The sequence below is a fragment of the Lemur catta genome, chromosome 2 (assembly GCF_020740605.2).
Source record: "Lemur catta isolate mLemCat1 chromosome 2, mLemCat1.pri, whole genome shotgun sequence".
Taxonomy (NCBI): Eukaryota; Metazoa; Chordata; class Mammalia; order Primates; family Lemuridae; genus Lemur; species Lemur catta.
Window position 1 is genome coordinate 32,470,128 of NC_059129.1, and position 13,406 is coordinate 32,483,533.

The 13,406-nt window shown below is 49.9% G+C and overlaps 1 protein-coding gene across 1 annotated transcript in view; it reads left to right on the top strand.

Annotated features, from left to right (window-relative positions):
* Positions 1-376: 376 nt before the first annotated feature.
* The window catches only part of GALNT17 (polypeptide N-acetylgalactosaminyltransferase 17), a 210,436-nt gene continuing 197,406 nt past the window's right edge, over positions 377-13,406 (top strand). The window contains exons 1-4 of the mRNA XM_045542165.1: positions 377-442; positions 768-873; positions 3,101-3,275; positions 7,374-7,571. Coding sequence (XP_045398121.1) covers positions 377-442; positions 768-873; positions 3,101-3,275; positions 7,374-7,571 — 545 coding nt within the window. The remainder of the gene's footprint in view (positions 443-767; positions 874-3,100; positions 3,276-7,373; positions 7,572-13,406) is intronic.

The following is a 13,406-nucleotide window of genomic DNA, read 5'->3' on the forward strand; positions in this document are numbered from 1 at the left end:
TCACTGAATGCGTATCAAGGGCTTCATATAGAGCTTCTCATTTACTCTCAACTGCCAGGGAGCTGGTGCCAAACACTTAGGCTTTATCCTCGTACCCGTTTGTGCTTCTGCAAGCCCTTTACTATCCATATCCCAGTCGCCTTGAGACGTGAACAACTTAGTGGGGGTGAACTACACTTCTTTTTCCAACCTCTTAGATCCCTACCCACGTCACCCCCCTGCAGTCTCACAGCCACTTACCAAATGAGGAAATCACTTGATACTTAGACATGGTGACTGAGGTGGCTGGGAGCTGACATCGCTTCCTGCGCAGAGCCACAACTAGGTCCCAGGCTGCCTGGCACCAAACGCTGACAGTGCCTGTGGGTCCCCTGGCATGGTGCACGGCGTTCAGGATGTTCTCCTTGAACGGACAGAGATGCCTGCAGCACGGGCCAGCCTGGTGAGTGGGCGGGATTCCCTTGGTCGTATTCCATGGGGGCTCTGCCCACTTTGTGGTCCACTGCCTTCTCTGGTGTGTCCCTCTGTCCCCTGCCTACCCACCCGACACTCATGGGGAATACACGAACAGGCGTGGCCTGCCTGACCTTCTTTCTGGCATTCTTGCTCCAAGAAGCCTACTTAACTGAAAGGAAAACCCAACCAATGTTAAGTGTGCAGGTGGTTTCTAGAAGCTGAAATCTCTGTGGGCCACTCTAGGCCCCACTGTTGGCTACCCTTTATCTCACAGTGTGTGAGAAAGCAGAGGGTCCCTGCTACTCCGTCAGCCTCCTGACCAGTTCCAGGACAATGGTAAAGATGACAGCCACGTGGGCAAGACACCAGGCATGATCACTTTTATCGAGGGCGCACTATGTGCCCAGTGTCTGCTAAGTGAACCCTACGCATTTTGAGCTCAGTGGTTCTCAAAGTGCGGTTGCCAACACCAGAGCATTGGTTGGCAAGTTTGAGAACCACAGCTCGGGCTTACAGGCTGTTTTTACCACAGTAGCCATGGCTTCCTCAGGCTCCCTGGGCTGCTCTCAGGTTTCTGTTAAGGTCCCTCAAACCTGCGTGGAGAGGAAGAGAGAAGATCAAATAATTCCTAATCCCAGCTACTCAGTGTTGAGCAGTTACACTGTGCCATGGATAATTCTAGGCATTATCTATATATTAACTCATTTAATCCTAACAATGAACCTAGGGAACCAATACTATTATTGTCATCACCCTTCTATAGATGAGAAAACTGAGGCACAAATTGAATGGCTAACTTGCCCAGGGTCACTTGGGTAATAAATGGTGCCACAGGAATCTGAACCCAAGGCAGATGGCTCCAGTCTCACCCTAACCACATGCCGCACCTCATAGACACTAGACGGTCTATTCCCTCCCACCCCAGGTTCCATTTTTTTCACCTTGGGGATGATGCATCTTAACCACCGACCTCCCTGAATTAGTCTGCTCGGGCTGCCGTAGCCAAAGGCCACACACCGAGTGGCTCAAACAACAGAATTTTATTTTCTCACAGTTCTGGAGGCTGGAATTTCAAGAGCAAGGCGTGGCAGGGTTGCTTTCCTCTGAGGCCTCTCTCCTTAGCTTGCAGATGACTGTCCTTTTCATATGGCCTGTCCACGTGGCCATCCCTCTGTGCATACACACCCTAAGGTCTCTTTGTGTGTCCAGGTCTCCCCTTCTTGTAAGGACATTGGTCAGATTGGGCTAGAGCTCACCTTAACATCCTCCTTTTAACCCAGTCGTCTCTTTAAAGGGCCTATCTCCAAGTACAGTCACATTCTGGGGTACTGAGGGTTCGGGCTTCAACACACGAATTTGGAGGGGACACAGTTCAGCCCATGACACTCCCAGTCCCCATCATTCATGCCTTTTGGCCGACAGTAGCTATTTCATGTCTCCGTACCCTGAGGCCTCTCTTACCCCCATCGAACCAAACTCACCATTCTCTGTATGTCTTCCTGGGTCGGACAGCTGCGTCTCTCCAGGGATAGCAGCTGCGAGGCAGAGAGGTTAGCCGCTACGTATGCTACAAATGTGTGGCTTTAATTTGGCAGAAGCTACCGTGTGCACCTAGGGATTGAGGGATCAGCACAGTATCTGGTAAAATAGGCTTTTTAAAAGTATTTTCTATATTGAAGTCAGAAATAACAATGTTGCTTAAGGTATGATTTGTGGACCCTTGCACCAGAATCTCCTGGGGCGCCCCTGGCCATGACAGTGCCCTAAAGAAGGAGAGCCTCCAGGGGGGGATCCCTGGGGTCCACAGATCTAAGAATCCTCTCTGTGTCAGCCCTTCTCCATCCTCCCACATCCGGTGGTTCTTAGGTATGCAAAGGTGTCCGCCTTTCTGTCTGTGGAGTTAGACACAGTTGGGTTGGGTTTCAGCTCTTCCGTTAGCAGGTGTGTGGCCTTGGAACAGGTTAGCCTCCCTGTGATTGTTTTAATTTGCAAAATGGAATTAATCTAGTAATTTAATGGAATTAATCTCGAAACCTCCTAGGGTTGCTGTCAGGATTAAATTAGATCATAGAAATGAAGTACTTTCCCACCTGGTTGTTGCAGAAGGGAGGGAGTTCAATCCCTGGTAGCATTAGTTCTGCCACCAAGGTAGCATTTTTACTGCTGAGCAAAGACTTCTTTTGCATCCCAAGACATATACTGTAAGAACTAGTCTATGTGCAGATGGAAAAGCCCATATAGAAGTTGATAAACAGGACCCAGGAGGTGGCAGGAGGATGGGAATCCCAGCCAAGTTAGAAGGAAGGGCCACGAAGAAAAGAAATCTCAAAGGATAACTGCTGGCTCCCAGCACTTGGGATATAAAAGCCAGGCCTGGTTTCCATCCAGCTGTGTAAATTGTACACTGTCAGAGCGTAGCTGTCCTGGGTGAGCGTGGCAGAGATGTCTTCTGACTCCCAGACTGATTGGGTTTTCTTTTCTGCTAGAATTACTAACATGCATTTGTGTGTGTGTGTGTGTGTGTGTGTGTGTGTATGTGTGTGTGTGCGCTCTGAACTCCCTGAGATCTGTGGGCATGGCAGTGGGTTGGATGCACATTTGAAATGACATGTTTTTGGACCTTCTTGCATTTTGTCATTTGTAGAGGAGCTGAAGGCCCCCCTGGAGGAGTACGTCCACAAACGCTACCCTGGGCTGGTGAAGGTGGTACGAAATCAAAAGAGAGAGGGCCTGATCCGAGCTCGCATTGAGGGCTGGAAGGCGGCCACCGGCCAGGTCACCGGCTTCTTTGATGCCCACGTGGAATTCACTGCTGGCTGGTAGGTCATGAGCTGGAACTTGGGGGCACTCAGGACTTGCACTGTGGTTGGGAGGGGCTAGAAGCTGGGAGGTGGGACATTTTACCCGTTTCCTCTGGGGCCACCAGAAGAGCGGAGATGGATGGACTGAAGAAGAAAGTGAGCCCATTGTCTGGGATAAAGCTGGGAGAAGTTTGTCTGCTTTCTATTCAGTTCATCATCCTTGCTGGCATCATTGTCATCATCATCATCAAAATTTCTAGTGAAAATAGTGTGTGTTAGAGCTCAAGGTAATCCTTGCAAAGGGGCTAAGACCGTCAATCTTTATTGTTCTCTTTTCCCACTTGGCTGTTGTCTCTCCTGGGAAGGATGGTGACTGTTACTGTGAGAAAAGAAGTATATTTGTAATTCTAACGACTCAGGCAACGCTTCCTAGAATTTACGGGATTGTCTTTAACATCATTCAGGGGAAGAGGAAGTTTATTCTGTACAAATGTGGCCCTGATGTTTTTCTGGGTGTAAAGAGAAATTGGTATGAGAGAAAGTGGTGAGTCTACAGGGAGTAGAAGATTTTTGGATGTATGAAGAGTGAAGCATTGAAAATACCCAAAGCATTCAATGAGCATATTAAAATCGGAATGGGATTGTCCAGTTTAAAAGCATGGTCAGATGGTTATTGCTACCTAACCCAGGAAAAATCGAGTTGGAGGTTAAAGAACTTGTGCTCTGCATTGGTTAATTAGGAAGAAGCAGAGTCTTATATTTCACAAATAACCTTTACTTTCATTCAGTGATAGCATGTTGAATGAGTGTTGTTCACAGTATTAGATTTGGAGAACCGCTATCCCATCACTAATGAAACATTAAAATGTCTATTCTTGTTCATTTGCAACAACCTTTAGAATCCTTTTAATGACCAGATAAAAGGAGAAGGGCTATGCGTGTGACCACACAAAAACCTGGGGCCGTGGCTAACACCGGCCCTTTCTAGTGCTCGCCGGGATCTGTTGCCACTTCAGATGCCAGTTTCTCTCTGGTCTTTTGCTGCCCTCACACCCTGCGTGTCTTCAGTCCTGACCTCGCCCCTGGGCTTCAGAGGTGTTCACCTCTGGTAATAATCACTCTCAAAGTGTGGTGCCCAGACGGGCAGCAGCTGCAGCATCTGGGGGCTTGTCAGAAATGCATATTATTGGGCTCCACGCAGACCTCGGAGGGGTGGGGTCCAGCAACGGGTTTTGACCACCCCCCCAGGTGACTCTGCAGCTGGGAGGCATGAGTTAGATGCCATCTGCACACATGCACTTGGATGTCCCCCTGCAGCCTGGGGCTTGGCTTACCTGTCTTTTCTGCTGCATCATGGCCTCCTCATTTTTTCCAGTCGAAACTGGTGGCTCCACCATGTCCCTGTCACTTGATTCTTCCCTTGCCATCACGTCACTCATCCAGTCAACCTCCAGCGCCAGCCAGTTTCACCTGCTGCTTCTCATGTCTCCCTCCTCCTCTCTGTCGTGACTGCCACCTCCCAGCTCCATCCTTCACTGTCGTTCACCCGAACAAACGCAGTGGCTGCCTGAATTCATTCTTTTCATGGGTATTTGCTGGGTGCCTATCATGTCCCTGATGCTGTGCTGGGCTTGGGGTGTGCCTGGTACAGGGTGGCTTCTCAGGACTTTGAGTGATAGCGCTGGGACAGTCCTGGGAAAACCGGGACAGTTGGTCACTCAGGTGAGGTTCAGAGTCTGCCCTCAAGTCTGCAGTCTCACTCTGGTCTGCCCAGTCTAATCCGCCTGGCGTCTAATTCTAACCAAGACCCATGACTCATTTTCCACACTTCTACCAGAGTGGCATGTGGCCCTCTCTGGATCAAAACCCTTTGCAATTCTTCATCACAGTGTAGACAATGTGTCTCAACTTTTGCTGGTTTATACCACAGTAATAACCTCCGCTCTTGGTGACTTATGACAATAAAGATTTCTCTCTTGTCTGTGTGGCACATCAGCCACGGTTGTCTGTCTGTGACTTTGACTGATTGATCCTCTGCCTTCTGGGATCCAGGGAGAACTCCTGCCTAGGACATACCCTCTTTGTGGCTCAGGGAAAAGAAGGATGACCGAATCTCGTAATGGCTGTGACAGTTTCTGCTCAGATGCAGCGCTGTCACTTCTGTTCATGTCCTGTTGGCAAACCAATTCACAGGTCCAAGCCAAATGTTAATTGGAGGTTGGAGGAGGAGTAGAGTCCCACAGGGAAGCACTGCAGGCCCCTGGTAATAGGCAGGACGTCCCCAGAGAGGGGAACAAATAACTGGGGACTGTCAGGTCATACTCTGTCTCGCAGACAATAGGATCAGAGTCCTCGGCTGCAGAAGCATTACTGGAACCGAGGTCCTCTGCCCCCACACTCAGTGACTCTGTCACTGCTCGGTGATGGGCAGGCCTGAGCTTCCGTGTGCACAACCCCAGACCTGCGTGGGGGAAGCGCAGCCCTTCAGGGAGGCAGTGGAGCTTTGGGGTTAGGCCTAAAATCAAACCATCTAGGTCAGAAACCTGGTTCTGCCACCAGCTGGCTGATGGCCTGGGGCCAGCCACCTAACCTCCCTGGGCCTCAGTTTCCTCGTTTGTAAAATGCTGATCCTAGTACCTACCTCCTAGGGCTGCTGTGGGGGTTGCATTATTCAGCACTTGTAAAATATTTGGAATAGCACCTAGCATGTAGTAAGTGCTCAATAAATATCAGCTGTCATTAGGTGAGAAGGAAAAATAGCGCGTGTTCAAAGATTTGCAAGGCAGCATGCCGTCAGTGTGACTTGAATAAGGGAGAGGAAATGGCCTAAGGTTGAGAGGAGGAAAAAGGCTTCCAACTGGGGGAAATTAGGGAAGGCTTCTTGGGAGAGGTGGCGCTTATCTAAGCCTCTTCCCTGGGCTTAGGTTAGGCTTTCTGCCGATGGCAAGGGCATTCCCGGAGGAGAACAGCGCAAGTGCAGGCTTGCCGGGGCCAGGCTCCGCGGCACGTCTGAAGTCTTGGAAAGTCAGGCCCATTTGGCTTCAGCCAGTACGGTGTGTGCAGAACTATCCAGGGCAGGTAATGGCCCAGGGTATATTTTATTGCTCATTTTAAATAGAAAGATGAGATGAGCCAACAGGTAATTCAATAACTGCAAATGAAAAGAGATGGGTTGTCGACGTGCACTGTCATTATTCTTCCAAATAATGCAGAGGAATGGGGTTTTCGCTTGACTCTTTTCCAAAGCCTGCACGCTCCTCCAGGCTGGGAGATGAATGCAGGCTTAGGAGAGCCATCTTTTCTTTCTCAAATATGGGAAATGAGCCCTTCCTACGTCCGCCTCCGAGACACACAATGGTGGAGGCGTCAACCATCTGCTTTCTCCTAAGCCAGCCGGCTACACCTTGAACCTGGAGCCGGATCCCTGAGTAATGCCGGCTGCGGCCCTAGGGGGTGGCGAGCCGGGGGGCAGGATTCTGCCTGCTTTTGCACTTAGTTCCCAGCCTTCCATGGCTAAGCAATTCAATTAGATCCCTTTTAAGAAATCAATTAAATAATCAATTAAAACAACTGAAATAGTCACACTCACAAAGAAGCTAGTGAAATGCTTCTTAAAACCAGGCCAGCTAGGGCAGAAGTGACCTATTTTGGGAAAGGGAATTCAGTGTCAGCAGGAAAAGACAAGAGGGAGCAGTCAGTGCCCGGAGGGGAAACTTACGACACCGTAGCACTGCGGTGCCGCCCAGATCGTGCAGAGCCAGCACGCCGTCCCTGCAAGGGAGAGGCTTGGCACTTTCCCAGGGAGGGGACCCCGTGCCCGGAATTCTTGCTCCAGGCTTCTCATGCCGGCACAGGCATCACTGCAGTGATTGGGACAAGGGCAAAAGCGCGAGCCATTTCACACAATGCACAGCCCATGCGTGGAGCTGCGTGATCCAACACGGGCAGGTCACTGGGCTTCAGGGAGCCTCAGGTTCCACCTCAGTCGCAGCCTGCCCAAAGCCCAGCCTCCCAGCTAGGTCACTTCTGTTCACGTCCTGTGGTCTGGGGGACTGTGCCAGTCTTGGGAACCGCGCCTCAGGAGAGACGTTTGATTTCTGCTTCTCTGTGTTCCAGGGCCGAGCCGGTTCTATCCCGCATCCAGGAAAACCGGAAGCGAGTGATCCTCCCCTCCATCGACAACATCAAACAGGACAACTTCGAGGTGCAGCGCTACGAGAACTCGGCCCACGGGTACAGCTGGGAGCTGTGGTGCATGTACATCAGCCCCCCGAAAGACTGGTGGGACGCCGGGGACCCTTCTCTCCCCATCAGGTTTGTGGCAGGCGAGCTCTGGTGGCCAGTGAGCGCCCAGATTCAAGGACAAAGAGAACCCCCCCAGCGGAAGCCAGGAGAGACTGGCTTGGGCTAGAGCGGCAGTGTCCAGACAGCTCCTTAGGGACCTCAGGTGTCTTGGGATCACAGCTTTCTTGCAGAGGGAGGACGTTGCATTTTGTTCCTTTGGCTAAATTTTTCAAGTGCGGCTTTCATAGAGCGATACTGAAAGTTGAAAACTGATAGTAGTGCTCACACTTCTTTATTCTTCCTCATCTATGATGAACTGTGTTCAGGAGCTTTTAAGTATAAAGTTTGAAGCGTGTTATTCCCTGGGGCTGTTTCACACTGGAAACCTTGTGCTGTTGCAGTGTTTCCCACCCTTTCTCATGAGACAGGACCACACACAAAAGGACAGTAGTTGTGTGGCACCTGGGGAACAGGAGGGGCCTCTGGGGAGCCCTATATGGCTCTCACCCCAAGTCCCACCCAGCTGCCCCTAGGGACACAGAGATCAACATCTCTTAGCATACCAGTTAGGAAGCTCAAATATAAAGAAGGTTGAATGGCCTGGGTGCAGTGGTTCACACCTGTAATCCCAGCACTTTGGGAGGCTAAGGAGGGATGATCACTTGAGGCCACAGGTTCCAGACCAGTCTGGGCAACATAGCAAGATCCTATCTCTAAAAAAAAAATTAAAAATTAGATGGGCATGGTGAAGCACACCTGTAGTCCCAGCTACTCAGGAGGCTGAGGAAGGAGGACTGCTTGAGCCCAGGAGTTGGAGGTTACAGTGAACTATGATCATGTCACTGCACTCAGCTTGGGTGACAGAGCAAGACCCTATCTTAAAAAAAAGGAAGTTGAATGGAGCAGATTGATTTTGATGCCATATTAGTTTCCTATTGCTGCTGTAACAAATCACCACACACATAATGACTTAGAACAGCACCAATTTATTCTGTTACAGTGCTAGAGGTCAGAAGTCTGAAATGAGTCTTATAGAGGTCAAATCAAGGTGTCGGGAGGGCTGGGTCCTTCAGGAGGTTCTAGTGGAAAACCCATTTTCTTACCTTTTCCAGCTTCCAGAGGCTGCCCCCTTCCTTGGCTCCCAGCTGTGCCACATCTCCCTTTCTCTCCTGCTCCCCTTGTCACCTGGCTGTCTTCCCCCTTTGCTTTCTCGCCTCCCCCTTAGAAGGCTCTGTGGTTACCCGTGGGATCCATATGAATAATCCAGGGTGGTTTCCGCATCCCAAGATCACTAACTTAAACACATCTGCAGAGTCCCTTCCCGTGTGAGGGAACATTCACAGGCTCCAGCGATGAGGATGTGGGTTTTTTCCAGGGGGAAGGGCATTACGCGGCCCACCACAAACGCTCTGGTTGTCAACCAAGACGATCCCCAGGTTGTGGTTCGGTACTCTCTGGGAGTTCTACTAGAGGGCCAAACTGGCTCTGAAAGTCATGGTTCTGTCTTAGGTCAGAAGAGACAGGAGAGGCCTGCTTACCTGGGCATGGCTTTAGAGGCACGCTTGTTGGTAAGAAGGGTGATAGGAAGACGGAATCGTGGAGTAAGAGTGAGGACTCTACAGATGGCCATGAAGTTCTTTCTCTGTTTACAAATTTGTGATAAACAAGAGTACAATTTTGAGAAGTTTTCTCACTTTTCTGCTGAAACTGAAAAATTGCATTCTAGTACATCCACCCATGGGCAAATCTGTGCAACGGGGAAGGTAATGTTTTGGGCCTGTAACTTACTCAGCCGGAGCTGTCTCATAGCTCCATTCCCACCAGCCGGGACTCAGTGCATTCCCGTTTGTGCAATGCTGCAGGCCCATGCTCTGGGATGTCTGCAAATATTGATAATAGCATAGATTCATCACTCAGGTAATACCTGAGAACCGAGGTGTAACCTTCAGGGATATTTAAACTTTAATGGCAAGTGCTTGAAGACACATTGACCTTCAGAGGTTAAAGAGATGAAATTCAAACGATGGACTGACAGGCAGTGAGTTTCCTGTTTTGGCCAAAGGATGCTTCCTCCCAGGCGTCCTCCCTGACACACGGGAGGCCGGCCTCCAGCCATGAGAGATAACCGAATGGGAGTGTGACACTCAGTGTTAGCAACAGAGGGAAAGATGTGGTTACAGCGCTGTGCTTTGGGGACACCCAGCAAACAGCTGTAACTGCCATCTCTGAGTATGGAAGTCACTAAGTGAAAAGTTAGCTTGTATTTCGTGAGTTACGGTAACATTAACAGATGATTAATATGCACTTTAAAAGGACTCAAGAAAATAGAGTCGTGATCATGAGTCATTAATATTACATGCATCTCTGATGTATGAAATGGAATCAAATGCCAGTGATCTCTTTTTAATGTATCTTAACTTACGAAATGCTCAGTCTTGTTAATAGTTGATGGGGATATTTAATTGAAGGAAGGAATTTTTATGGTCCTTCTGAAATTATTAAGCAGACACAATATGGTTTCTTAAACATTAGGACATAGCAGTTCCTCCTTCTCTCTGTGATGCCAACATTTTAATAGTTACGATTTTACTCTGGTAAAGGATGGGGTGAGGAGAACCTCTCATAATCCAAACAGCACTGGATCAGATGAGGCTTTAGATACTTAGACTTCCCGGTAGGCAACGTAATGTAGAAGGTTTTGCATTAAGGGAGTTTATAACCTTTCCGTTTTAGTTCTTTCCCTGTTGTTTCCTATATATCATTTTTTTCTCCTGCCTGGTAAATAGCCATTTTCTAAGGTTTTCTGTTTGTCCTCTGGTCTTCTTTGTCTACACCAGAGCTTTAGGTGCAGAGAGTGGGCAGGTGCCATTAAAGAGGACAAGGACCAAGCGTAGGGTGGGGCTGGGGGAGGAAAGAGTGCATGTCCCACCCAAGGAGCCAACGGCTACAGCCCCGCGTGATGGTGCTGGGGGGACACAGGGGCAGCATGGCCCAGTCCCCAGACTTTTAAGAGAAGCCGTATATACAGATCCTTTGTGAAAGATCGTGACTTCTATTAATAAATGTTGGCCATAAATCCCTCTTCTTCCAAACTATAAGGACCCAACCACATGTTTCTGGACTGCATTTGACCATGTGACCCCAGAATTTGATATTAGCTTCCCACTTTCCCCCTTCCCTTGGACACCACTGCAGTTCCCAGGGTGGCTGTCATCCGTGGTTCCCACGCTGGGAGATGCAGGCCCCTGCGGAATGTGGTGTCACTGTGGGGCTGGAGATCTGGGGAGGGCGTCACTCAGAGCCACAGAAGAACCATGGCCAGACCTCCTGGAGCTTGAGTTAAGCCCACAGAGACCCCTCCCGTCATCCCACTGCATGCCCACAGCCCTCTCTGCTGCGGTTCCTCTGTGTGAGAGCGTGTGAAGCACTGGCCCGGCTCTGCCTCTGTGTCAAGAAGGTCCCCAGATATGTGTCTCAAGCCCTGATTATTCTCCAGAGCGACTGCATTTCTGTTGTCACATCAACAACCCATCCTTGGACCAGTGGATTATAAACTTTCTTTGAGTCAAGGACCTCTCTGATTATTCGATGAAAGCCGTAGATCATATGCCCCTGAGCACGCATGAGTGGATATAACTTTGCATGTCATTTCGTGAGGTTTATAGATGACTTGAAGTCAATCTCCTAAGGAGCCTTAGGGCTTGTACTGTGAACCACTGCTAGATATTTCTACTCAACCTGCTAGTTGGAGAGCTTTTCTTAACCTTTCCTTGTCACCCAGTGGTCCGTATGTTCTGCGAAGCCAGGGCCGCGGCTGTCTGTTTCACAGCTGGCTCCTGAGTGCCTAATGGGCACTTGGGGCTTAGCAGATATGCCCAAAATGTTTTTCGAATGGATGGATGCGTGAGTGGCATCTGAGGCTCAGACGAGAGATCAGGGCTCGAAAATGATTAGAAAGAGGATGAGAGTGCCCAGAGGTGCGTTAGAGCAAGTGGGAGCAGGAAGATGTCACTATTTCTAGGATGAAGGGAGCCTTTATGAAGGCGGCTGATGGGAAGTGACAGTCAGGGAGGTAGGAGGAGAACTAGCTTCCAAAATCCAAGGTGACGGGCGTAGAGATCCAATACCAGGAAGATGAACCCCAACCCTGACTTAAGCGATTAACTCCTCATAACCTTAGTGAAAGCATTTTAAGGGCATATTTAGGTCTGAAGCTAGAATTGAAAGGGACAGGAAGAAATGGGGATCGTGAGTGCAGATGACACTTTTGAGATATTTGGGGGAGACCTGGGGAGGGAGGGGGCAGAACCAGAGCAAGGGGGGATGAGATCAAGTGACACAGGCTTTTTAGAATGGGAGAGACTGAGCACATTCCTCTAGTGCACTGAAGACATGGAGCTCATGGGCTCCATTTATTAAACGCTTGTTTTTGCTCCCTGCCGCCCCACTGGACTCCTTCAGTGCAGTGGGCACTTCCCTTGTCCTGGCTGCTAACTCCACACACACTGTGATGTTTCTTATCCTTGTTGGGAAAAAAACATTTCCTGAAGTCACTTTAAGTCACAAACAGGCCTCAGTTCCATTATTGAAATTGTCCAGTCTCATGCAGTCATACAAACATGAACTTAATTGGAATTAAAATCTCCCCCTGCACTGGGCTGGCCTACCGTCTGCAGTGGGGACGGGGCTGTGCTCCCTCTTCTCTCTCGCTGTCATTCCTCTCCCTCCCCCCAGGTGCAGGGTCTGAACCCAGCGGGGCCCAGCAGGGGGAGGAAGAGGAGGGAAGCAGGATGGAGGATTCTTGTTCCATTGGTGCTGGCTTGTGGTGGCTTTGCACTCTCTGGGCCAGCAGTGTCAAAGCAGATTCTTTCCATATTTGGAAGGCTCTTCCCATTCCTTAGCGTGGGGTGTGGACGATCCGAACCTCTGTGCTGCTTTCCCTGCGCAGACTCCCTTCCACTGCCATCTTCCAGCTCAGCCCCCACCCCTGCCTTCTGCCAGCCCCTCGTCCTCTTCCCGCTGGGGTCTCCTGCCCCGGCCTGGGGCATCCTTTCTGGTTTGGTTTGTTTTTTGTTGTTGTTGTTTTGCTGATGATGATGTTTTTTACTGTGGCAAAATATATGTAACATAAATGTCACCATTTTAGCCATTGTAAAATATGGGATTCAGTGGCATGAAGGATATTCACAATGTTGTGCAGCCATCGCCACTGTCTACTTCCGGAATTTTCATCACCCCAGTGGAGACCCAGTACCCACTACGCAGTCACCCCTCCCCCCTCCCCCCGGCCCCTGACAGCTCCCCGTGGACTTTCTGTCTCTACGAATGTGCCTGTTCTGGACATTTCATTTAAGTGCAATCACGTAATATGTGGCTTTTCGTGTCTGGCCTCTTTTACTAGCATACAGTTTACAAGGTTCCGTCACGTAGCAGGCATTGGTACTTCGTTCCTTTTGATGGTGGGCATCCCTTGTAAAGTGGTCTCAGCTCCACATCCCTTGTGTGGGTTCTCTATCTGGATTCTGGGATTTGCACACCTGTGTCTGTCCCCCTTGGGAGGGGAGAGACACCCCCTGCCAACAGGGCTCCCTTCTGCCCCACAGGGCACCTTCCCTTTCCTAAGGGTGAGTCACACAGCAGTGAGGATGTTTCTACCGTGGCCACCACGCTTGGGGTCAGACGGTGGGACCCCCGCTCCAGTGAAACCCTCCTGACACACTCCTCTCCCAGATTTCCTCACTCCTCATCAATAGTCAGCTGATCACTTTTGGCTGTTTATCAGACTTTTTGCGTGATCTCTTTCAATAGAGCATCTACTGTCAGAATGTCTTCAGCCCCAGCGAGGGCGCGAAGAAGCCCTTTTAA